The sequence below is a fragment of the Heptranchias perlo genome, chromosome 9 (genome assembly GCF_035084215.1).
Source record: "Heptranchias perlo isolate sHepPer1 chromosome 9, sHepPer1.hap1, whole genome shotgun sequence".
NCBI classification, from domain to species: Eukaryota; Metazoa; Chordata; class Chondrichthyes; order Hexanchiformes; family Hexanchidae; genus Heptranchias; species Heptranchias perlo.
The window spans coordinates 35,080,670-35,106,666 of NC_090333.1; the positions used below are offsets into that span (position 1 = coordinate 35,080,670).

The 25,997-nt window shown below is 47.2% G+C and overlaps 1 protein-coding gene across 2 annotated transcripts in view; it reads right to left on the bottom strand.

Moving 5' to 3' along the window:
- pik3r3b (phosphoinositide-3-kinase, regulatory subunit 3b (gamma)) overlaps positions 1–25,997 on the bottom strand; it is a 542,585-nt gene that overhangs the window by 349,514 nt on the left and 167,074 nt on the right. For both annotated transcript variants that reach the window (XM_067990165.1, XM_067990166.1), the window contains one exon: positions 8,264–8,356. In XM_067990165.1, coding sequence (XP_067846266.1) covers positions 8,264–8,356 — 93 coding nt within the window. The remainder of the gene's footprint in view (positions 1–8,263; positions 8,357–25,997) is intronic.

Genomic DNA, 25,997 nt, shown 5'->3' on the forward strand with positions numbered 1-25,997 from the left:
CCACCTGTTTTGGGCAGGATTGCTGGCCACCCATTTAAAAGCCTTCCTGAAAATTGAATCAGGTGGGCAAATAGATGTCCATGGTCCCCAGTAGATTTTCCTCTGTCTTATGCCCATTTTTCAGGGGCAAAACGGGGCAGCCAACAATTGAAAGTCCCCCCCCCCCGCCACCCCTCCTCCACCTCGGTATGTTTAAAACTATATCTATTTGAAAAGAACAATTTGTCTACTTATTGCTCCCTTTCGATACTCCTGTGTTTATTGATTTCAAGTGGCTGGTCAGCAGCAGCTCTGAGAAAGATACATCATGTCGAATTCCCTCAGTATTTGCATCTCAACATCAGGTATAAGAAATGAGTGGAGTGGGGTTCCAAGGCCTTGCCTTGCAGACATAAGGAGGTGCCAAGTAGAGAAAAGCAGAAAAAAAATAGCATGACGAGTCGCCCTGGGTCCCTCACTCACATGTGCCTGATAGCAACTTGCTATAGAGGAATAGATATTGGTAGAGGCCAGAGAGTAGGGGCATGATTTTAGCTCGGAGTAGATATTCACGTGGGGAAACTGGAAACCAAATGAGCGCGTCGCATTCTGCAATCGCAATTCAATTAAAGGTAAGTATTTGTGGTGCTGGGTTTCCCACCTGACAGACTGACTGCTCGTCGGGAGGGAAAGGAGCCGTGAGTCGGGGAGGGAGAGATCGATCGTGGGCCATGGAAGAAATCGGGGGGGTGGGGGTGGGAGGACATGGACAACATCGGGTAGGCCTGGGAGAAGATCGGGGGGGGTCCGTCACGGGGTGGGGGGGGGGGTTGTTTCCGTATCGGGGGGAGGGGGGTCCAGCATTGGGTTGGGGGGGAGGGGGGAGGGAGGGGTCCAGCATTGACAGGGGGGTAGTGGCCGATCATGGGGCCCTGGTGCACCAGGTGAACTTGTCGGGCCTGGATGAAGCATTCCTGCTCCTCCGGGCCCACAGGTAGTGAAATAAAGGCACTCACCTTCCCCGCCTGCTTTCACCTGATGTGAATCAGAAGCGATGGAAAGCCCGAACAGATAAGGTTAGATTTGTATGACATTTCTAATACACAAAAAATTAAGGGCCTCAATTATCACAATGAGATACATTGTCCCTTTAAGTATCGGCTTGCCGGTTTTAATTTGGGCGGGACTTCCGGGTTTCTGTTGCGCGCGTGCATCCAAATGTGCCTTGGTTAAACCTGGAAGTGGGCGCGTTGGAACCAGGATGCAGTCCCACTCCAAAAATCAACTATTTTTACTGCCACTTGTTCTTGGGGGTTAAAATTACCGCCTAGATGTCCAGTATGCAGAGTCACAGAAGGTCCTTGACATAGGAGACTACCCAAGGAGGAACGGGGGAAGAGACAATGCGACAGAAGGCAGTAAGCTGCCGAGAGTATTCCCTATTCATGAAATCATTGCAGGTGAATTCTACACAGAACGTCTCTTCCCAGACTGCCAGCAGTTTAAAGGTGCAAAGCATGAGAAGAGTGGAGACACGGGCAACTGTACAGCATCTCCCTTTGTAACATTTAGAGAGTATGGCAATTTAGGCCAATGCAACTGTGCTTTTAATACCTGCAAGTTATTTCTTGGTACGTTGTGGTGTTTAGGATTGCATGTGAGCTCTTTTCAGTTCTCTGAAATCCCAGACATCACAAAAAGCAATATTAGATTTGTAATATAATGAATTGAAAGTTCTGCAGCATTGAAGGGCTTGCAGTAGTTTAAAGGGGCAGGCAACATGGTTTGGCCAACTTGGAACACAGCGATCTCATTATAAAAAGTAATGTTTGTAAGGACTGCAGGAGGCAGACAGCGCCTCCTGATTCTCCAATGGGGTCAGTGAAATGCTCCTTCAGGAATTGAGGCAGAGGAGCGACACTACGCACTATAGGAGAGAAGCCCAGAGGAATGCCAGGTCATCCCCTTGACATGGGCCCGATTATTCCCCTTTATTAGCCGGCGGACAAATTCCATCGCCCCAGCACAATTAGGAATATAGGAGCAGGAGTAGGCCACTTAGCCCCTCGTGCCTGTTCTGTCATTCAATGAGATCATGGCTGATCTGTGACCTAACTCCATATGCCCGCCTTAGCCCCATATCCCTTAATATCTTTGGGTAACAAAAATCTATCAATCTCAGATTTAAAATTAACAATTGAGCTAGCATCAACTGCCATTTGCGGAAGACAGTTCCAAACTTTTACTACCCTTTGCGTGTAGAAGTGTTTCCTAACTTCACTCCTGAAAGTTCTGGCTCTAATTTTTAGGCTAGTCCTAGACTCCCCAACCAGCGGAAATAGTTTCACCATATCTACCCTATCAGTTCGCCTTAATATCTTGAAAACTTCAATCAAATCACCCCGTAATCTTCTAAATTCCAGGGAATACAACCCTAGTTTGTGTAATCTCTCCTCATAATTTAATACTTGGAGTCCAGGTACCATTCTACCTGGACTCCACAAACTGGGGGAGGGGGGGGAGGGAGGGAGGGAGATAGAGAGAGAGAGAGAGAGAGAGAGAACAACACAAACTGGGGGAGGGAGCGAGAGAGAGAACAACACAAACTGGGGGAGGGAGAGAGAACAACACAAACTGCGGGAGGGAGGGAGAGAGAACAACACAAACTGGGGGAGGGAGAGAGAACAACACAAAGTGGGGGAGGGAGGGAGAGAGAGAACAACACAAAGTGGGGGAGGGAGGGAGAGAGAGAAACACAAACAGGGGGAGGGAGAGAGAGAGAGCGAACAACACAAACTGGGGGAGGGAGGGAGAGAGAGAGAGAGAGAACGAACAACACAAACTGGGGGAGGGAGGGAGAGAGAAACAAACTGGGGGAGGGAGAGAGAGAGAGAGAGAAACACAAACTGGGGGAGGGAGGGGGAGAGAGAGAGAAACACAAACTGGGGGAGGGAGGGGGAGAGAGAGAGAGAGAGAGAGAAAAACAAACTGGGGGAGGGAGAGAGAGAGAAACAAACTGGGGGAGGGAGAGAGAGAAACACAAACTGGGGGAGGGAGAGAGAGAAACACAAACTGGGGGATGGAGAGAGAGAGAAACACAAACTGGGGGAGGGAGAGAGAGAAACACAAACTGGGGGAGGGAGGGAGAGAGAGAGAGAGAAACACAAACTGGGGGAGGGAGGGAGAGAGAGAGAAACACAAACTGGGGGAGGGAGGGAGAGAGAGAGAAACACAAACTGGGGTAGGGAGGGAGGGAGGGAGAGGGCGAGAGCGAAAGCGAGAGCGAGAGCGAGAGCGAGAGAAACACAAACTGGCGGAGGGAGGGAGAGAGAGAGAAACACAAACTGGGGTAGGGAGGGAGAGCGAGAGAACAACACAAACTGGGGGAGGGAGGGAGAGAGAGAGAGAGAACAACACAAACTGGGGGAGGGAGGGAGAGAGAGAGAGAGAACAACACAAACTGGGGGAGGGAGGGAGAGAGAGAGAAACACAAACTGGGGTAGGGAGGGAGAGAGAGAGAGAACAACACAAACTGGGGGAGGGAGGGAGGGAGAGAGAGAACAACACAAACTGGGGGAGGGAGGGAGAGAGAGAGAGAGAGAGAGAGAAACACAAACTGGGGGAGGGAGGGATACAAAACTGGCTTAGTGGCAGAAGGCAGAGGGTGATGGTCAAAGGTTGTTTTTGTGACTGGAAGCCTGTGGCCAGTGGGGTACCACAGGGATCGGTGCTGGGTCCCTTGCTGTTTGTGGTCTACATTAATGACTTGGATATGAATGTAAAAGGTATGATCAGTAAGTTCGCTGATGATACAAAAATTGGTAGGGTGGTAAATAGCGAGGAGGATAGCCTCAGTCTGCAGGACGATATAGATGGGTTGGTCAGATGGGCGGAACAGTGGCAAATGGAATTTAACCCGGAAAAGTGCGAGGTGATGCACTTTGGAGGGACTAACAAGGCAAGGGAATACACAATGAATGGGAGGACCCTAGGCAAGACAGAGGGTCAGAGGGATCTTGGTGTGCAAGTTCACAGATCCCTGAAGGCGGCAGAACAGGTAGATAAGGTGGTAAAGAAGGCATATGGGATACTTGCCTTTATTAGCCGAGGCATAGAATATAAGAGCAAGGAGGTTATGATGGAGCTGTATAAAACACTGGTTAGGCCACAGCTGGAGTACTGTGTGCAGTTCTGGTCGCCACACTACAGGAAGGATGTGATCGCTTTGGAGAGGGTGCAGAGGAGATTCACCAGGATGTTACCAGGGCTGGAGCGCTTCAGCTATGAAGAGAGACTGGGAAGATTGGGTTTGTTTTCCTTGGAGCAGAGGAGGCTGAGGGGGGACATGATTGAGGTGTACAAAATTATGAGGGGCACAGATAGGATGGATACTAAGGAGCTTTTTCCCTTCGTTGAGGGTTCTATAACAAGGGGACATAGATTCAAGGTAAAAGGCGGGAGGTTTAGAGGGGATTTGAGAAAGAACTTTTTCACCCAGAGGGTGGTTGGAGTCTGGAACTCACTGCCTGAAAGGGTTGTGGAGGCAGGAACCCTCACAACATTCAAGAAGCATTTGGATGAGCACTTGAAATGCCATAGCATACAAGGCTACGGACCAAATGCTGGAATATGGGATTAGAGTAGACAGGGCTTGATGGCCGGCGCGGACACGATGGGCCGAAGGGCCTCTATCCGTGCTGTATAACTCTATGACTCTATGACTAAACTGGGGGAGGGAGGGAGAGAGAGAGAGAAACACAAACTGGGGGAGGGAGGGAGAGAGAGAGAGAGAAACACAAACACAAACTGGGGGAGGGAGGGAGAGAGAGAAACACAAACTGGGGGAGGGAGGGGGAGAGAGAGAGAAACACAAACTGGGGGAGGGAGAGAGAGAGAGAGAGAGAGAAAGAACAACACAAACTAGGGAAGGGAGAGAAAGAGAGTAACAGAAATTGGAGGTGGGGGAGGAAGTTCATGTCAGCCTGTAATGTGCACTGTTGAATAATCTGTTTTATTACGGGAGTCAGGCAGCTTTAGTGCTGCTCCCTGAGGACTGAGCCTCACCTCCCTGAAGCTGGGCTTCAGTGGTGGGGTGTGGGAGTCAGTGAATTGAATTAGGTTTAGTTTTGGTTTTGGTTTTATTTATTATTTTTATAACTTGCTGAGTATTGTAAAAAGTCATAGATTTCTATGAAAACTTTAGTTAGAAGTTACTTATATCGATGATGTTTTTGTTGAATCAGTGGAATTTACTTGGTGTTCCTCACTGCAGTCTAATCAAAAAGGCTAATGGAATGTTTGTCTTTATAATTAGAAGGCTAGAATATAAAGGTGAGGAAGTTTTGCTCCAGCTATACAAAGCCCTGATTAGACCACATCTGGAGTACTGTGTACAGCTCTGGGTACCACACCTTAGAAAGGATATACTGGCCTTGGAAGGAGTGCAGCGCAGATTCATCAGAATGTTAACAGGCCTCCAAGGGTTAGATTATGAGGAGAGATTAAATAAACTAGGCTTCTATTCCCTGGAATATAGAAGGCTAAGGGGTGATTTGATTGAGGTTTTGAGGTTTTTTTAAAGAAGTGAAAAGGGTAGATGGAGAGAAACTTTTTCTGCTGGTGGGGGAGTCTAGAAAAAGGGGACATAACCTTAAAATCAGAGCCAGGCCATTCAGGAGAGAAGTTAGGAAACACTTCTTCACGCAAAGGGTGGTTGAAGTGTGGAACACTCTCCCACAAAAAGCAGTAGACGCTAGCTCAATTAATAATTTTAAATCTGAGATCGATCGATTTTTGCTAGCCAAGGCTATTAAGGGATATGGAGCCAAGGCTGGTGGATAGAGTTAGGATACAGGTCAGCCATGATCTCACTGAATGGCAGAACAGGCTCGAGGGGCTGAATGGCCTACCTCTGTTCCCATATTCCTATGATACTGTAGAAGCATCACATAAGCCATTTTTATTTAAACATTACTTATCCTTAAATCTTTCTAAACTTTTGTGTTCTTTCTTCAATTTATAAATTATGTTATTCATCTCACTATGAAACTAAAAGTCAAATATTTTATTCAGGTCTTGGTAATACTAAGACACTCAACTAAGGTAAATGCAATAACATTTGCAAAAAGTGGGCAAATATAACGCGATCAAATGTCACATGATCAAATCTCCAGGAATACGTCAAACGAGAGTTGGCAACCCTACCATGGGCATATCTTCCACCTGGCCCCCTCTACTTTAAGAGCGCATGTTGGGGGAGTTCCATAGACTTTCCTGGGAAATGCTATCCTTTACACCTTTGAAAGGCCTCAGCAGAACTCACACAGGTTAGAGATGGACAGGATCCCATTGAGGCCTTCTGAATGGTCCCAAACCTATTCTTTTTCTTTGGCCCCTTTGGGCCTGGGGGATCTCAGCCAGACTGGCTTTGGGCTGCTGCATTATAAGGGGAGATCAGGCCAGACTGGGGAGAATGCCTGATGTGCCCCTGCAGGCACCAGCAGCCCATCCTAGCCCTGCAAATGACCTCGTCTCTGGGATTTGAGACAGGGGGCATAATTTTTATTCTGAGCTGGGTACCCCACAGGTCCGCAGATAATCCCGTGGGGAACCTGGAAGTGAATTGAGTGCGTTGCAATCTGCGATCACAACTCAATTGAAGGTGAGTATTTGAGCTTCTGGGTTTCCCATGCGCCAGGCAGCCAGATTGACAGGCTGGCTGCCTGATAGCAGTGAAAGAAGCTGCAAATCAGAGAGGGGGTTGGGAGGGAGAGAGAGATCATCGGGCTTTGAAAAAAATCGGAGGGGGGGATGCTGGGGTGACGTGGACAACATCGGGGGGGTCCAGCCAGCATCAGGGATCGGGGTGGGGGGACCGCCACTGGGCATGGTGGGGGGGGGGGGGGTTTGGCCGATTGGGGGTTCCTGTCGCACCAGGTGAGCTTGTTGGGCCTGGATGAAGCACTCCTGCTCCTCCGGGCCCACAAGCAGTGCAATAAAGGCACTCACCTCATGGTTCCGGCCTTTCCTGCCTGCTTTCAGCTGATGTGAATTGGGAGTGATGGGAAACCCAAACAACCCAAAGTGTCCAATACACAAAATATTAAGTAGCTCAAGTATTTCGATGAGCTACATTGCCCTTTTAAGTATCGGCCCGCCGGCTTTAAGTGGGGCCGGACTTCCTGGTGTCTGCTGTGCACACGCATACAAACCTGCCTGGATTAAACCCAGAAGTGGGTGAGTTGGAGCCAGGATGCGGTCCTGCTCCAAAAAGCTGTTATTTTAACCTCCCTCCCGCCCCCAACCCACCTGTTCTTGGGAGTTAAAATTTACCTCAGAGTCTCTGGCTTAGGGCTAGGGTGGATGGGGGTTCTGCCCTGCCACAATTATGTCTCCCAGGAATTTTGGGGCTATATTTCTAAACTCCACTGTTAATTTTTAACTTGTTCCCTCTTGTCACCACCTCATTGACCAGTGTTAACGAATGTCAAAGCACAAGCAGTTTTGTAAGGTTAGTTTGCACTTACCAATGATCTAAGTTTAGATTGCACATATTCATTTCACAGAAAGGCCCTTGAAGCCAGTAGAGTAAAAAACCCATGCAGGGTCCCTGCACTCAATCTCGATCCAGAGATCCCTGCTACAAAGGCTAGATTGGGTTCGGCTGATCAAATGGGCTGCTGGCACTGCCTATGCCTCAATGAGGGTGATCCACAGGAGGGTGAGGAGAGGAGGGGAGAAGATTAAAGGAACAGAAAAGAAAGAACTTGTGTGTGATTGTGTATTTATATATATATATATAAAATACATGAGGGAGAGAGAGGGAAAGAGAGCGAGAGTAGATGGAGGGAAAGAGGGAGAGAGTAGCTTATCACATCTCTCAGAAATATCCCAAACATACAATGAATTCATTTTAGTGAAATCACTGTAGTTACGTAGCTGAATGTGACAGCAAGATCTCAAAAACAACACCGGCATGAATGGCCATAAGATGAATAATTTATTTTTGGTGGTGTCAGTTGAGGGAGAAATATTAGCCAAGGTATCGGGAGAACCCCCTGCTCTACTTTGAATAATGCCACGGGATCTTTAATGTTCACCTGAACAGGCACAAGGACATCACTTGAAGGGCAATTTGGCACTCCTTCAGCACTGAAACCTTAGCCAGTTTAGGTGCTCAAGTCTTGGAGTGGAGCTTGAATCACTTTGAGAAAGACCTGCATGTACATCATGCCTGCATTTGTGTTTGAGACAGAATAACTGGGAATATTCTTAAAAACCGTACCTTGCTTCTCCAAGGCCTCAATCAGCTTCATCACAATCTGTGGGGCTTGATCCGGCAAAGTTAACAGCTCAGTTAGCTCCTGCCCCGAGGGAACTGTCAATGTAGAACACAGAAAGAATATTCATTATGCCAGCCTGCAGCCTCCTCTGAGCATCAACTGAACTGGATTCTTAATCATGGACATTATGTAACAAGCTGCAAAACATTCTGTATTCTGACACTTATTCTTATCATTTTAGGCAAGTAGTCCAGTTGGCTATTCCATCAGAGAGATGGCTTTGAAAGGGGTACTTCTACTACTGCAATCACATCTGTTACTACTTGCATTGTGCAAAACAATATCAGACCTGTCCTGTGCTATTACGCGGCTGCTCTTTTAAAAATTGGATCAATCCACAATACAAATTTGCATAAGCTCTTAAAATGTAAGTTACCCAACATAGAAGACTTATCAATGGTTCTAACACACCTCATATTATAAAATAATGTAATTTCAACCTCGTGCTAATGACAGCTTTTGAGTGCTGGGTCATTACTCTACTATATCACAGAATGATTGCTCATGGGCTCATTCTCACTGTTCCACATATGATCTGCAGTATGCCAAAATGGGGACCCAGCTAGCAGACGGTGGCCCCAACATTCCACTGGGGGAATTCTAGCCTCCACTTCAGACACTGCCAAAGTTCATGGGATTGGGAGAGGGGTCACGAGTATTGGGACTTTGGGGCATGCATTTGGGGCACCCCCATGTTGAAGTGGCTGGAAAGTCCGGCAGAAATTTCTGCCCCTCAGCGCTGGAGGTCTGGCCCCCAGGTGGGCCCCACGTCTGCCCATGGGCAAGACATGCCCAGTGAGGTCGAGCGTATGTGTGCTGGCCCTACTCCGAGCTGCGACTGAGGGCTGTGGCACAGGAATATTTGAATGGCAACAAGTTGGTCAAGAGGAATGAAGCCACTAATCCAATCTCAGGCTTCACCACATCAGCAAGGTCACATGGGCTATGATGTCACTTGATTTTCTGAATCAGAATGCAGTCTTGTATTCAATCTGTTATCTTCTACATATCCCGTATTGCACCACATACAACATTTGCCCCTCAGTGAGGCAAATTCTAATGGCCTAAGCTAAATGCAGTCATTTTTAAACCAAAAAAACATTTCCTTTTTGTACTGAAACTTATACTCATGCTATATGAATTTTTTTCTTTTATTCATTCATGGGACGTGGGCGTCGCTGGCAAGGCCAGCATTATCCCTAATTGCCCTTGAGAAGGTGGTGGTGAGCCGCCTTCTTGAACCGCTGCAGTCCGTGTGGTGACGGTTCTCCCACAGTGCTGTTAGGAAGGGAGTTCCAGGATTTTGACCCATCGACGACAAAGGAACGGCGATATATTTCCAAGTCGGGATGGGTGTGACTTGGAGGGGAACGTGCAGGTGGTGTTGTTTCCATGTGCCTGCTACCCTTGTCCTTCCAGGTGGTAGAGGTTGCGGGTTTGGAAGGTGCTGTCGAAGAAGCCTTGGTGAGTTGCTACAGTGCATCCTGTAGATGGTACACACTGCAGCCACAGTGCGCCGGTGGTGGGGGGAGTGAATGTTTAAGATGGTGGATGGGATGCCAATCAAGCAGGCTGCTTTGTCGTGGATGGTGTAGAGCTTCTTGAGTGTTGTTGGAGCTGCACTAATTCAAGAGTGACTCACCTCCTTCTCAGGGAGAATATTCTATCACACTCCTAACTCTGCCTTGTAGATGGTGGAAAGGCTTTGGGGAGTCAGGAGGTGAGTCACTCGCTGCAGAAGACCCAGCCTCTGCCCTGCTCTTGTAGCCACAGTATTTATATGGCTGGTCCAGTTTAGTTTCTGGCCAATGGTGAGCCCCAGGATGTTGATGGTGGGGGATTCGGCGATGTTAATCCCGCTGAATGTCAAGGGGAGGTGGTTAGACTCTCTTGTTGGAGATGGTCATTGCCTGGCACTTGTCTGGTGCAAATGTTACTTACCACTTATCAGCCCAAGCCTGGATGTTGTCCAGGTCTTGCTGCATGCAGGCTCGGACTGCTTCATTATTTGAGGGGTTGTGAATGGAACTGAACACTGTGCAATCATCAGCGAACATCCCCATTTCTGACCTTATGGTGGAGGGAAGGTCATTGATGAAGCAGCTGAAGAAGTTTGGGCATAGGACACTGCCCTGAGGAACTCCTGCAGCAATGTCCTGGGGCTGAGATGATTGGCCTCCAACAACCACAACCATCTTCCTTTGTGCTAGGTATGACTCCAGCCACTGGAGAGTTTTCCCCCTGATTCCCATTGACTTCAATTTTACTAGGGCTCCTTGATGCCACACTCGGTCAAATGCTGCCTTGATGTCAAGGGCAGTCACTCTCACCTCACCTCTGGAATTCAGCTCTTTTGTCCATGTTTGGACCAAGGCTGCAATGAGGTCTGGAGCTGATTGGTCCTGGCGGAAACCAAACTGAGCATCGGTGAACAGGTTATTGGTGAGTAAGTGCCGCTTGATAGCACTGTTGACGACACCTTCCATCACTTTGCTGATGATTGCAAAAGACAAGGCTCACTCACGTGCTGGACTCCACCATCATTGAGGATGGGGATGTTCACGGAGCCTCCTCCTCCTGTTAGTTGTTTAATTATCCACCACCATTCATGACTGGATGTGGCAGGACTGCAGAGTTTTGATCTGATCCGTTGGTTGTGGGATCGTTTAGCTCTGTCTATAGCAAGCTGCTTCCACTGTTTAGCATGCTATAGGCAGATCTAAGCAATCCCATAACCAACGGATCAGTAGTCCTGTATTGTAGCTTCACCAGTTTGGCACCTCATTTTTAGGTACACCTGTTGCTGCTCATGGCATGCTCTTCTACACTCCTCATTGGTAATGGTTGAGTGAGGGATATGCCAGGCCACGAGATTACAGATTGTGGTGATATATAACTCTGCTGCTGCTGATGGCCCACACCACCTCATGGATGCCCAGTATTGAGTTACTAGAACTGTTCTTAATCTATCCCATTTAGCACGGTGGTAGTGCCACACAACACATTGGACAGTGTCCTCAGTGTGAAGACTGGACTTCACCTCCACAAGGACAGAGACAGACTACGGCCATTTTCTATTATGGAGTCACTTCCATTGGAAGCCATTCTCTAATTAGGTCAGTTCCTGATGGCGTTAAATTAACCAGCTTATACTGTGGTCTGAATTCCTCAACAACTGAACAACTGCACATAAAATGATAGAATCATAGGATGGTTACAGCACAGAAGGAGGCCATTCAGCCCATCGAGCCCGTGCCAACTCTTTATAAGAGCAATCCAGTTAGTCCCATTCCCCCGCTCTTTCCCCATAACCCTGCAAATTTTTTCCCTTCAAGTATTTATCCAATTCCTTTTTGAAAGCCACGACTGAATCTGCTTCCACCACCCTTTCAGACAGTGCACTCCAGATCATAACTACTCACTGCTTAAAATAGTTTTTCCTCATGTTGCCTTTGGTTCTTTTGCCAATCACCTTAAATCTGTGTCCTCTGATTCTCGACCCTTATGCCAATGGGAACAGTTTCTCTTTATTTACTTTATCTAAACACTTCATGATTTTGAACACTTCTAGCAAATCTCTTAATTTTCTCTGTTCTAAGGAGAACAACCCCAGCTTCTCCAGTCTATCGATGTAATTGAAGTCCCTCATCCATGGAACCATTCTAGTAAATCTTTTCTGCAACCTCTCTAGTCCTTCACATCCTTCCTAAAGTGCAGTATCCAGAGTTGGATACCATACTCCAGTTGTGGCCGAACCAGTGTTTTATAAAGGTTCATCATAACTACCTTGCTTTTGTACTCTATGCCTCGATTTATAAAGCCCAGGATCCCATTTGCTTTTTTAACCACTTTCTCAACCTGTCATAGAGTCATAGAGTTATACAGCACGGATAGAGGCCCTTCGGCCCATCGTGTCCGCGCCGGCCATCAAGCCCAGTCTAATCTAATCCCATATTCCAGCATTTGGTCCGTAGCCTTGTATGCTATGGCATTTCAAGTGCTCATCCAAATGCTTCTTGAATGTTGTGAGGGTTCCTGCCTCCACAACCCTCTCAGGCAGTGAGTTCCAGACTCCAACCACCCTCTGGGTGAAAAAGTTCTTTCTCAAATCCCCTCTAAACCTCCCGCCTTTTACCTTGAATCTATGCCCCCTTGTTATAGAACCCTCAACGAAGGGAAAAAGCTCCTTAGTATCCATCCTATCTGTGTCCCTCATAATTTTGTACACCTCAATCATGTCCCCCCTCAGCCTCCTCTGCTCCAAGGAAAACAAACCCAATCTTCCCAGTCTCTCTTCATAGCTGAAGCGCTCCAGCCCTGGTAACATCCTGGTGAATCTCCTCTGCACCCTCTCCAAAGCGATCACATCCTTCCTGTAGTGTGGCGACCAGAACTGCACACAGTACTCCAGCTGTGGCCTAACCAGTGTTGCCTTCAAAGGTTTGTGCACATATATCTCCAGGTCTCCCTGTTCATGCACCTCCTTTAGAATTGTACCATTTAGTTTATATTGCCTCTCCTCATTCTTCCTGCCAAAATGTATCACTTCGCACTTCTCTGTGTTAAATTTCACCTACCACGTGTCCGCCCATTCCACCAGCCTGTCTATGTCCTCTTGAAGTCTTGAAGGCATGTGCATGTTTCGTACGTGCACAATTGTTATAAAGTTGAGGACATGCCTTTAAAGATCGCAATAAGATCAAATATTGTTTGCGACTTTATTAATCTGGCTGGAACCTACCCTGATGTCTATTAGTGCAAGCAACAAGAAAAACAATGGGCCGGAATTTCCTGGATCGCACTTACACAGAAATTATATCAACATTTGTGCCAGTTTCTGTGCCGATCTTGCCAAAAGGAACTTGGGCCAACATTTCCTGCAAAGCCTATTAGCCTACACCGTAACTTTAAAACTGGCGTAAGATATGCGCGAATGCAGCGGCACCAATAGTGGTAATAGTGAGTGGGCTGCTACCCTCTGCCATAGTGCCTCACTCTGCTCACTGCTGCTGCTCTTCTTCCTCTTCCATAAAAGATAAAAGAGCGGCGGACCGAGGCCCGAGACCAGAGCGGCGGCGGACCTGATCGGGAGCAGAGGAGAGAGACCGAGAGCGGGGATAAAAGAGCGGCGGACCCAGGCCCGAGACCAGAGCGGCGGCGGACCTGATCGGGAGCAGAGGAGAGAGACCGAGAGTGGGGATAAAAGAGCGGCGGACCGAGGCCCGAGACCAGAGACCAGAGCGGTGGCGGACCTGATCGGGAGCAGAGGAGAGAGACCGAGAGCGGGGATAAAAGAGCGGCGGACCGAGGCCCGAGACCAGACCGGCGGCGGACCTGATCGGGAGGAGAGGAGAGAGACCGAGAGCGGGGATAAAAGAGCGGCGGACCGAGGCCCGAGACCAGAGCAGCGGGGGACCTGATCGGGAGCAGAGGAGAGAGACCGAGAGCGGGGATAAAAGAGCGGCGGCCCGAGGCCCGAGACCAGAGCGCCGGCGGACCTGATCGGGAGCAGAGGAGAGAGACCGAGAGCGGGGATAAAAGAGCGGCGGACCGAGGCCCGAGACCAGAGCGGCGGCGGACCTGATCGGGAGCAGAGGAGAGAGACCGAGAGCGGGGATAAAAGAGCGGCGGCCCGAGGCCCGAGACCAGAGCGCCGGCGGACCTGATCGGGAGCAGAGGAGAGAGACCGAGAGCGGGGATAAAAGAGCGGCGGACCGAGGCCCGAGACCAGAGACCAGAGCAGCGGGGGACCTGATCGGATCAAAAACAATAACAGAAAACCAAGGAGTGACGTCACAGGACAGTAGGTAAGTGATTGGTTGGTGAGTATTACTGTTTTTTTTTCTTCTTCTTCTCTAAATTAGGGCATTGGTTTAAACTAAGAGCTGGGAAACTAAGCAGCTTTTATAGCAGGTAGTGTGTTTTTTTTTAGTGAACCTTGGTCCCTGGTATAGTTAACATTTTCAAATTTCAACGTAATTTAAAAGGGGTAACTAAGCTAAGGCAAATCATGGCAGCAGACCTCGCACCCATGATATGCCCCTCCTGCAAGATGTGGGAAGTAATGGACACTACCAGTGTCCCTGCCGACCATGTGTGCAGGAAGTGTGTCCACCTGCAGCTACTGACCGATCGTATCTCGGAGCTGGAGCTGCGGGTGGACTCACTGTGGAGCATCCGCGATGCAGAGAAACTCGTGGATAGCACGTTTAGCGAGTTGGTCACACCGCAGGTAAAGGCAGTACAGGCAGGAAGTGAATGGGTGACCACCAGGAAGAGTAAGAGGTGCAGGCAGGTAGTGCAGGGGTCCCCTGTGGCCATCCCCCTCTTAAACAGGTATACCGTTTTGGATACTGTTGTGGGAGATGGCTCACCAGGGGAAGGTGGCAGCGGCCAGGTTCATGGCACTGTGGCTGGCTCTGCTGCACAGGAGGGCAGGAAAAAGAGTGGCAGAGCTATAGTGATAGGGGACTCGATTGTAAGGGGAATAGACAGGCGTTTCTGCGGACGCAACCGAGACTCCAGGATGGTATGTTGCCTCCCTGGTGCAAGGGTCAGGGATGTCTCGGAGCGGCTGCAGAACATTCTGGAGGGGGAGGGTGAACAGCCAGTTGTCGTGGTGCATATAGATACCAACGATATAAGTAAAAAACGGGATGAGGTCCTACAAGCTGAATTTAGGGAGTTAGGAGTTAAACTAAAAAGTAGGACCTCAAAAGGTAGTAATCTCAGGATTGCTACCAGTGCCAAGGGCTAGTCAGAGTAGGAATGACAGGATAGCTTTTTTTTTTATTCGTTCACGGGATGTGGGCGTCGCTGGCAAGGCCGGCATTTATTGCCCATCCCTAATTGCCCTCGAGAAGGTGGTGGTGAGCCGCCTTCTTGAACCGCTGCAGTCCGTGTGGTGACGGTTCTCCCACAGTGCTGTTAGGAAGGGAGTTCCAGGATTTTGACCCAGCGACAATGAAGGAACGGCGATATATTTCCAAGTCGGGATGGTGTGTGACTTGGAGGGGAACGTGCAGGTGGTGTTGTTCCCATGCGCCTGCTGCCCTTGTCCTTCTAGGTGGTAGAGGTCGCGGGTTTGGGAGGTGCTGTCGAAGAAGCCTTGGCGAGTTGCTACAGTGCATCCTGTGGATGGTGCACACTGCAGCCACAGTGCGCCGGTGGTGAAGGGAGTGAATGTTTAGGGTGGTGGATGGGGTGCCAATCAAGCGGGCTGCTTTATCTTGGATGGTGTCGAGCTTCTTGAGTGTTGTTGGAGCTGCACTCATCCAGGCAAGTGGAGAGTATTCCATCACACTCCTGACTTGTGCCTTGTAGATGGTGGAAAGGCTTTGGGGAGTCAGGAGGTGAGTCACTCGCCGCAGAATACCCAGCCTCTGACCTGCTCTCGTAGCCACAGTATTTATATGGCTGATCCAGTTAAGTTTCTGGTCAATGGTGACCCCCAGGATGTTGATGGTGGGGGATTCGGCGATGGTAATGCCGTTGAATGTCAAGGGGAGGTGGTTAGACTCTCTCTTGTTGGAGATGGTCATTGCCTGGCACTTATCTGGCGCGAATGTTACTTGCCACTTATGAGCCCAAGCTTGGATGTTGTCCAGGTCTTGCTGCATGCAGGCTCGGACTGCTTCATTATCTGAGGGGTTGCGAATGGAACTGAACACTGTGCAGTCATCAGCGAACATCCCCATTTCTGACCTTATGATGGAGGGAAGGTCATTGATGAAGCAGCTGAAGATGGTTGGGCCTAGGACACTGCCCTGAGGAACTCCTGCAGCAATGCCCTGGGGCTGAGATGATTGGCCTCCAACAACCACTACCATCATCCTTTGTGCTAGGTATGACTCCAGCCACTGGAGAGTTTTCCCCCTGATTCCCATTCAGCTAGGATGAATACGTGGCTTGAGAGATGGTGCAAGAGGGAGGGATTCAAATTCCTGGGCCATTGGAACCGGTTCTGGGAGAGGTGGGACCAGTACAAATTGGACGGTCTGCATCTGGGCAGGACTGGAACCAATGTCCTAGGGGGAGTGTTTGCTAGTGCTTGCTAGTGCTGTTGGGGAGGGTTTAAACTAAAGTGGCAGGGGGATGGGAATCGATGCAGGAAGTCAGTGGGAAATAAAGTGGTGACAGAAACAAAAGGCAGTAAGGGAGAGTGTACAAAACATGACCGGACAAATGGTCTGAGAAATCACGGCAAAGACCAAGGGAAGTCTAGATTAAACTGCATTTATTTCAATGCAAGAAGTCTGATGGGCAAGGCAGATGAACTCAGGGCATGGATGGGTACATGGGACTGGGATGTTATAGCTATTACTGAAACATGGCTAAGGGAGGGGCAGGACTGGCAGCTAAATATTCCAGGGTACAGATGCTATAGGAAAGATAGAGCAGGAGGTAAGAGAGGAGGGGGAGTTGCGTTCTTGATTAGGGAGAACATCACGGCAGTAGTGAGAGAGGATATATCCGAGGGTTCGCCCACGGAGTCGATATGGGTAGAACTGAAAAATAAGAAGGGAGAGATCACGTTGATAGGATTGTACTACAGACCCCCAAATAGTCAACGGGAAATTGAGGAGCAAATATGTAAGGAGATTACAGACAGCTGCAAGAAAAATAGGGTGGTAATAGTAGGGGTCTTTAACTTTCCCAACATTGACTGGGACAGCCATAGCATTAGGGGCTTGGATGGAGAGAAATTTGTTGAGTGTATTCAGGAGGAATTTCTCATTCAGTATGTGGATGGCCCGACTAGAGAGGGGGCAAAACTTGACCTCCTCTTGGGAAATAAGGAAGGGCAGGTGAAAGAAGTGTTAGTGAGGGATCACTTTGGGACCAGTGATCATAATTCCATTAGTTTTAAGATAGCTATGGAGAAGGATAGGTCTGGCCCAAAAGTTAAAATTCTAAATTGGGGAAAGGCCAATTTTGATGGTATTAGACAGGAACTTTCAGAAGTTGATTGGGAGAGTCTGTTGGCAGGCAAAGGGACGTCTGGTAAGTGGGAGTCCTTCAAAAATGTGTTAACCAGGGTTCAGGGTAAGCACATTCCTTATAAAGTAAAGGGCAAGGCTGGTAGAAGTAGGGAAACTTGGATGACTCGGGAGATTGAGGCCCGAGTCAGAAAGAAGAAGGAGGCATATGACATGCATAGGCAGCTGGGATCAAATGGATCCCTTGAAGAGTATAGAGATTGCCGGAGTAGAGTTAAGAGAGAAATCAAGAGGGCAAAAAGGGGACATGAGATTGCTTTGGCAGATAAGGCAAAGGTGAATCCAAAGAGCTTCTACAAATCCATAAAGGGCAAAAGAGTAACGAGGGAGAAAGTAGGACCTCTGAAGGATCAACAAGGTCATCTATGTGCGGAACCACAAGAGATGGGTGAGATCCTGAATGAATATTTCACATCGGTATTTACGGTTGAGAAAGACATGGATGTTAGGGAACTTGGGGAAATAAATAGTGATGTCTTGAGGAGTGTACATATTACAGAGAGGGAGGTGCTGGAAGTCTTAACGCGCATCAAGGTAGATAAATCTCCGGGACCTGATGAAATGTATCCCAGGACGTTATGGGAGGTTAGGGAGGAAATTGCGGGTCCCCTCGCAGAGATATTTGAATCATCCACCGCTACAGGTGAGGTGCCTGAAGATTGGAGGGTAGCAAATGTTGTGCCTTTGTTTAAGAAGGGCGGCAGGGAAAAGCCTGGGAACTACAGACCGGTGAGCCTGACATCTGTAGTGGGTAAGTTGTTGGAGGGTATTCTGAGAGACAGGATCTACGGGCATTTGGAGAGGCAGGGACTGATTAGGAACAGTCAGCATGGTTTTGTGAGAGGAAAATCATGTCTCACGAATTTGATTGAGTTTTTTGAAGGGGTAACCAAGAAGATAGATGAGGGCTGTGCAGTAGACGTGGTCTACATGGACTTTAGCAAAGCCTTTGACAAGGTACCGCATGGTAGGTTGTTACATAAGGTTAAATCTCACGGGATCCAAGGTGAGGTAGCCAATTGGATACAACATTGGCCTGACGACAGAAGACAGAGGGTGGGTGTAGAGGGTTGTTTTTCAAATTGGAGGCCTGTGACCAGTGGTGTGCCTCAGGGATCGGTGCTGGGTCCGCTGTTATTTGTTATTTATATTAATGATTTGGATGAGAATTTAGGAGGCATGGTTAGTAAGTTTGCAGATGACACCAAGATTGGTGGCATCGTGGACAGTGAAGGTTATCTAGGATTGCAACGGGATCTTGATAAATTGGGCCAGTGGGCCGATGAATGGCAGATGGAGTTTAATTTAGATAAATGTGAGGTGATGCATTTTGGGAGATCGAATCGGGCCAGGACCTACTCCGTTAATGGTAGGGCGTTGGGGAGAGTTATAGAACAAAGAGATCTAGGAGTACAGGTTCATAGCTCCTTGAAAGTGGAGTCACAGGTGGATAGGGTGGTGAAGAAGGCATTCAGCTTGCTTGGTTTCATTGGTCAGAACATTGAATACAGGAGTTGGGATGTCTTGTTGAAGTTGTACAAGACATTAGTTAGGCCACACTTGGAATACTGTGTACAGTTCTGGTCACCCTATTATAGAAAGGATATTATTAAACTAGAAAGAGTGCAGAAAAGATTTACTAGGATGCTGCCGGGACTTGATGGTTTGACTTATAGGGAGAGGTTAGATAGACTGGGACTTTTTTCCCTGGAGAGTAGGAGGTTAAGGGGTGATCTTATAGAAGTCTATAAAATAATGAGGGGCATAGATAAGGTCGATAGTCAAAATCTTTTCCCAAAGGTAGGGGAGTCTATAACGAGGGGACATAGATTTAAGGTGAGAGGGGAGAGATACAAAAGGGTCCAGAGTGGCAATTTTTTCACTCAAAGGATGGTGAGTGTCTGGAACGAGCTGCCGGAGGCAGTAGTAGAGGCGGGTACAATTTTGTCTTTTAAAAAGCATTTGGACAGTTACATGGGTAAGATGGGTATAGAGGGATATGGGCCAAGTGCAGGCAATTGGGACTAGCTTAGTGGTATAAACTGGGCGACATGGACATGTTGGGCCGAAGGGCCTGTTTCCATGTTGTAAACTTCTATGATTCTATGATTATGCAGAATTGGAGTATGCCCATTGGGAACGCCATTCTAGCTGCTTAGTCCCTTCCGATCACGTGGAGGGGGCAGGGATCCAAATAATTTCGGGGTGCAGTGAGAGTGACATCACTTAGTTAACTATTTTGCAGGTCCCGGTAAGAAAATTCCAAAAAAAAATTGCTGCCAATCTCAGCTGCGCCGATGTCAGGTGACTGCGGGTCATGCTGCGCCTACATTTTTGTGTGTAAATCTGTGCCAGTACATTATTTGCATAAATCCAGGAAACACTCACGAGCTGGTCTTTTGTATGGGTGTGGAGCTACGTAAATGAGTAACAAAGTGTTTTTGCAGACCTATCAAGGAAACTCGTGCACAGCGGTGTTTCGGTGTAAAACTGGTGTAAATCAATTATGCGCGAATATACTCGGAAAAAAATGCTCTTGCGGCCGTAAGTGCCTTTCACGTTCCAAACTGCTTCAACAGCTATGAGTTAGTTTTGCAGTTTTGTCGGCAAAAGGAGTTTATAACAGGGCATATGAACAACAACTTGCATTTATATAGCGCCTTCAATGTAGAAAAATGGTTTTGTATCACTTGGGGGCGTGGGACAGACGGGAGTAGAAATGTGTCTTGGCCGGTAATGCTGAACAGGAGCCTGTCACTCGCCCCGCCTGATATTCCACTGAAGTAAATGGAACTAATTATCGGGCAGGGCGTATACTGGGCGGCCAATTCGATTCCGCCTGTTTTGCGCTGCCGCCCGTGACCAATTTTCCCCCCACTGGTTCTATTTACTCAAATGTGTCCAAGGCTCGTAACCTGTCACTCACTATGCCTTGAATTGATCTTTTTTCACTTCTTTTCACTAGCAATTTCCTTTACATGTTTCACACTGCAAAGTTGATTTTAATTTTTAAGAGTAATCAGCTTTTGTTGAATTAAAGTGACTTAATCAGAAATGTAGGAATCACAGTTAAATATTCTGTATCGTTTCCAAATTGAATGGTCTCTCAAATATTGGAGAATGGTCAACTAACATAACTTAGTTATTATTATTTTTTAGATATTTTGGAATAACATCTGAATAATTCATTCACTACATCCCAAAATAAACATTCACCAAGTAGTTTAGTAAAGAAAAATATGAACAAGCAACGTGCTAGAAGACAACAAATTTCAAGGCCAGAATGAAGACATGGTAAAGAGCAGGTATCAATCAGGTAACTAAGAGAGTACACAGCATTTAAATAGCTACAGTATCATTCTTTCATGTCATTGCCTTTGATCTTTAACATTAGATTTGTTGCATGGAATTAGAGAAAAAAAGACATTTCAAACACAAGTTCCACAATATTTTACTATAACGCCTAGGTTGCTGAGGGAAGCAGTGATGGAGATAGCAGAAGCTCTGACCACAATCTTTCAATCCTCCTTGGACACGGGAGTGGTGCCAGAAGACTGGAGGATAGCAAATGTTACACCCCTATTCAAAAAAAGGGAGAGGGATAAATCTGGTATCTACAGGCCAATCAGTCTAACTTCAGTGGTGGGAAAACTACAAGAGACCATTGTCAAGGACAAAATTAATTCTCACTTGGAGAAGCATGGGTTAAGTAAGGGACAGCCAGCACGGATTTGTTAAAGGCAAATCATGTCTGACTAACCTGATTGACTATCAGAGAGGATTGATTAAGGTAGTGCTGTAGATGTTGAACTTTCAAAAGGCATTTGAAAGTTCCTATGTTCCTAAGTGATGCACTTTGGGAGGAACAACATAGAGAGGCAGTATAATCTAAATGGTACTATTTTGAGGGGGGGTGCAAGAGCACAGGGACCTGGGGGTGCACATTCACAAATCTTTGAAGATGGCAGGGCAAGTTAATAAAGTTTAGAAAGCGTACTGGACACTTGACTTTGTAAATAGGGCACTGAATACAAAAACAAGGAAGTCATGCTAAACTTTTACAAATCACTGGTTAGGCCTCAGCTGGAGAACTGGGTACAATTCTGGGCACCACACTTTAGGAAGGATGTTAAGGCCTTGGAGAGGGTACATAGGAGGTTTACCAGGATGATACCAGGGATGAGGCACTTCAATTATGTGGAGAGATTCAAGAAGCTGTGATTGTTCTCCTGACAGCAGAAAAGGTTAACATGAAAGAGGTATTCAAAATAATGAGGGGTTTTGAGCGAGCAAATAGGGAGAAACTTTTTCCCCTGGCAAGTGGGATGGTAACCAGAGGTCATAGATTTAAAATAATTGGCAAAATAACTAGAGGGGAAATGAGGAGAGATTTTTTTCACACAGAGGGTTGTTAAGATCTGGAACACACTACCTGAAAGGGAGGTGGAAGCAGATTCCAGGGGAACTTTTGAAAGGCAATTGGGCATGAACTTGAAGAGGACTAATTTGTAGGGTTATGGGGAGAATAGCTGGAGTGTGGGATTAAATTGGACAGCTCTTTCAAAGAGCCGGCACAGGCACGACGGCCGAATGGCCTCCTTCTGTGCTGTAAGAGTCTATGATTCTATGACATTCAAAAATATCATGGGTTTGGCTTGGTTAGACCATCTGCATGTATTAATTATCTATTAAAACCTTGTTAATGGCAAAGCTGAATTGTACCAGACAGAAGAGACTCAATTTTAAAAGGGTGGCGGGATGGCAGCGTGGGGGGGGTGGGCAATGGGCACGCGGCAAACCCAAATTAAAAAAAAAATTATCTTTCCCCACGTGATGGCGAGGTCATTGATGCTCATTAATCTTATTTCCGGGTTTCGTGCCCAGCAGCTAGCCTGATTGACAGGTTGGCTGCCGACAGGAGCTGCAATGCTGAGGTTTGGGGCAGGAGAAAGAGAGAGAGAGAGAGAGAGAGAGGCCTCATCGGGCGCTGGAGCAGAGAGTTGGGGGGGGGGGGGCACAAAGATCGGAGTGGGGGGACAAAGATGGGGGGGGACATCGGACATCGTCGGAGGTGGGGGAAGACATCGGAGAAGAGAAATCGGGATGGGGAGGCGGGGGGGGGGAAAAGACATCAGGAGACATCGGGGTGGGGGGGGAAAGACATCGGACATCAGAGCTGGGGGGTGCAAGTGACACCGTTTGAAAGGTTTATTTATTTTTTCAACTTTGTGAAATGTTATTTTATTGCATTTATTTAATTTATTTCTGCCTGATCCAGCCCTTCACACCTGGTTTCACCAGCCAGTTGTAATTACGTACTATGTAACAAATGAAGTACCTTAAGTACCTCAATGAGGTACATTTGCTTCTTTAAATATCGTCCCGCCAGCTTTAATTGCCGACGGGACTTCCAGATTTCAGAACCCAGATGCGTCTGTGTGAGGCGCGGGAGTCGGCGGGTTGGAGCCGGGTTTCTTGCCCACTCGGGATTTTACCGATTTTCGCTGCCACCCCCCCCTCCCCCAACACTGCCAGACTTTCATTTGAAAGTCGAGCCCATGGTATTTTCTTTGCATTTTTAATTAACCAATTTGCAAAGCTGGTGAGAAAAATCAAATGAATAAGCAAAGCATAAGGAGCTGACTCTGGCTGTATCTTCCATGAAAGCAACATTGCAGAATCAATCCTTCAGGCAATATTTGAAAACAGAAATCTGGATTGAAGCTGGTAATGGATAGAATTTCAGCTGTTGTCATTTAGTTGTGTGAATTAAATAGATTTTCTGGGACTGAATGCTTTTTCAGAAAGCACTGTGACAAGGAATCTGTCTTTGTCATAATGCATTTCCTAAATTTAATGAAACAATCTTCTCCATTACAAAGCAATAGTTTTCCAGATTTATGCTTAAGTAAAGGTTTACATGTAATATTTTTCCTCAGTTTTATTTTCCTGTTCTCCCTTTTTTAGGCTCCTCCTTCTTCCTGTTCTACATGTTGTTTCTTGGACAAGATGGTTATGGGCAGATGATCTGCTCCCAGGCCTCTGAGTGCCACTTTCAACTGCCTGATGACTAAAGTGTGCAAAACCGTCCGCTTGCTCCCTATCCCTGCTGGGCGATACATTCTGCCTCCCTCCCTGTGGGAAAATGGCTACAGTGTACAAAGTAAGGAGATTGTAATGCAAGGGGAAATTACAGCCACAAGCTTGTGTGTCACTGCTCCCTGTGTCACCCGAGGGTGCCACATTCTCCACCCACACCTCACCTAAAAACATGGGCCTATTTCAAAACCTCCAGTAAAATTAGAGAGAGATATTAACAGATTAAGTGAATGGGCAAAATTGTGGCAAATGGATTTCAATGTAGGCAAGCGTGAGGTTATCCACTTTGGACCTAAAAGGATAGATCAGAGTACTTATTAAATGGTGAAAAGCTCGAAACAGTGGAGGTCCAAAGAGACTTAGGGGTCCATGTACATAGATCATGAAAATGTCATGGACAGGTACGGGAGAAAATCAAACAGGCTAATGGAATGCTGGCCTTTATATCTAGTGGACTAGAATACAAGGGGGTAGAAGTTATGCTACAGCTAATCAAAGCCCTGGTTATGCCACACCGAGAGAACTGTGTTCAGTTCTGGACACCGCACCTTAGGAAGGATATATTGGCCTTGGAGGGAGTACACTGTAAATTTACTAGAATGATACTTGGACTCCAAGGGTTAAGTTATGAGGCGAGATTACACAAACTAGAGTTGTATTCCCTGGAATTTAGAAGGTTAAGGGGTGATTTGATCGAAGTTTTCAAGCTATTAAGGGGAACTGATAGGGTACAGAGAGAGGAACTATTTCTGCTGGTTGGGGAGTCTCGGACTAGGGGACATTGCCTAAAAATTAGAACCAGAACTTTCAGGGGTGAAGTTAGGAAACACTTCTACACACAAAGGGTGGTACAAGTTTGGAACTCTCTTCCACAAACGGCAGTCGATGCTAGCTCAATTGTTAATTTTAAATCTGAGATTGATAGATTTTTGTTAACCAAAGGTATTAAGGGATATGGGGCTAAGGCAGGCATATGGAGTTAGGTCACAGATCAGCCATGATCTCATTGAATGGCAGAACAGGCTCGAGGGGCTAAATGGCCTACTCCTGTTCCTATGTTCCAGAAATTCACCAATTAAAAATGTTTCAGCAATATTTTACTGAATCAGGGAAGGCTTTGGTAGAAAAGTAAATAATGTAAATATATACACCTCACAATTCTCACAACTGGTTTACAAAATAAAACAGCAGCTTTCAGAAGCAAACACAGTCAAGCATGAAGACGAGGGGTCCACACACACACACACACACACACAGTTCATGAGGGACTAATTGGGATGGTATGCACATTGGTGATTTAGCCTCAACTAGTATTTATTTGATATGTAACACAACCTCACACTGGGTATTACTCAACACTCTACCTTTTACTCCTTTCATGGGCACAGAGAACTGAGCTAAACTGCCACAAACCACCATAAAAGAATATTGCATTTCAATTGCCAATGGCAAAAGTACACTCAAATTATCAATTAACAAGACGCGAGGTTCTTTCAGTGAAACATATCTTTCTCCCAGTCTGTCATTTCTCAACATGTTCAGAATATGTGTCGCCAATTCCCTGAAAATAGCATTAATTATACTTCATGCAAAGCCAAGTCACTGGTTTCTTAAGTCACCTACATCCGGTGCCCCAGTGGAGGGCTCGGAATACTATCCAAAATGCAGAAGAATAAGGGAACAATACAGCAAAATGTCTAATTATTAGAACACCGCCAAACTGAAAGAAAAAAGGAGACAATAAAGAGGGGAGGAATTTTGTGACCATCTCCGGAGATCCTCAGCGACTGGCATTGCACACTATCTACCCACGGGTAGTTTTACTTGAAGTCATTAATGTGAATATGCAAAATGAAATGCATGTGACTGATGTTTCTACTGCTATGACAGACAGACCATGAGTATCAAGCCAAACCACAATAACTTTGATCGGTAAGAGTCAGCTTCCATTGACGTCAATGGAAAGAAAAATCATGCGGAGTGTGTAAGGGGCAGTTGGTTCATTGCCGCCCAGTTTGCGCCCCCGATGAAGTTGAATTTTGCTCATATATTTCCAAGGTCCACTGCTGGGCAGTCAGAGAGCCCGCCTGCGACAAACGTTCGGCCCTTTTAATATGCAAATCAGGGTCCTGTGACATACATAGGGCCCCAATTAACAGTTTTGGACTTAACTGGGCAGAGTGCGCGCCCTGCAGCTCCACACAGTTTCAGCTAGCTATCCAGCCAAAGAGGAGTCCAAAGGTAAGTTTTTATCTATTTTTGTTGGGCCAGGAGGAGCAAGACTGCTCCTTCCGGCCCTAAAAAAAACGACCTGAGCCACTGCAGCACCGGCCTCCCCCCCATCCCCGGTGAGAACAGATCCCCCCCACACCCCCTCTCGAACCTACCTTTTTCTGGACTAGCCAGGCACCTGATATTACAACAGCTGAGAGCGGGTGAGCTGCCCAGGCACTAGTTTTTTGCCCGTAACATGTCAGCAGTACGTTAATGAGACCCAGCCCACCCACTGGCACTGCCAACCGGCCTCCCGTACGGAGGGAAACTTTGCCCCTACGATGGCAAAGAAACTAGGTTGTCT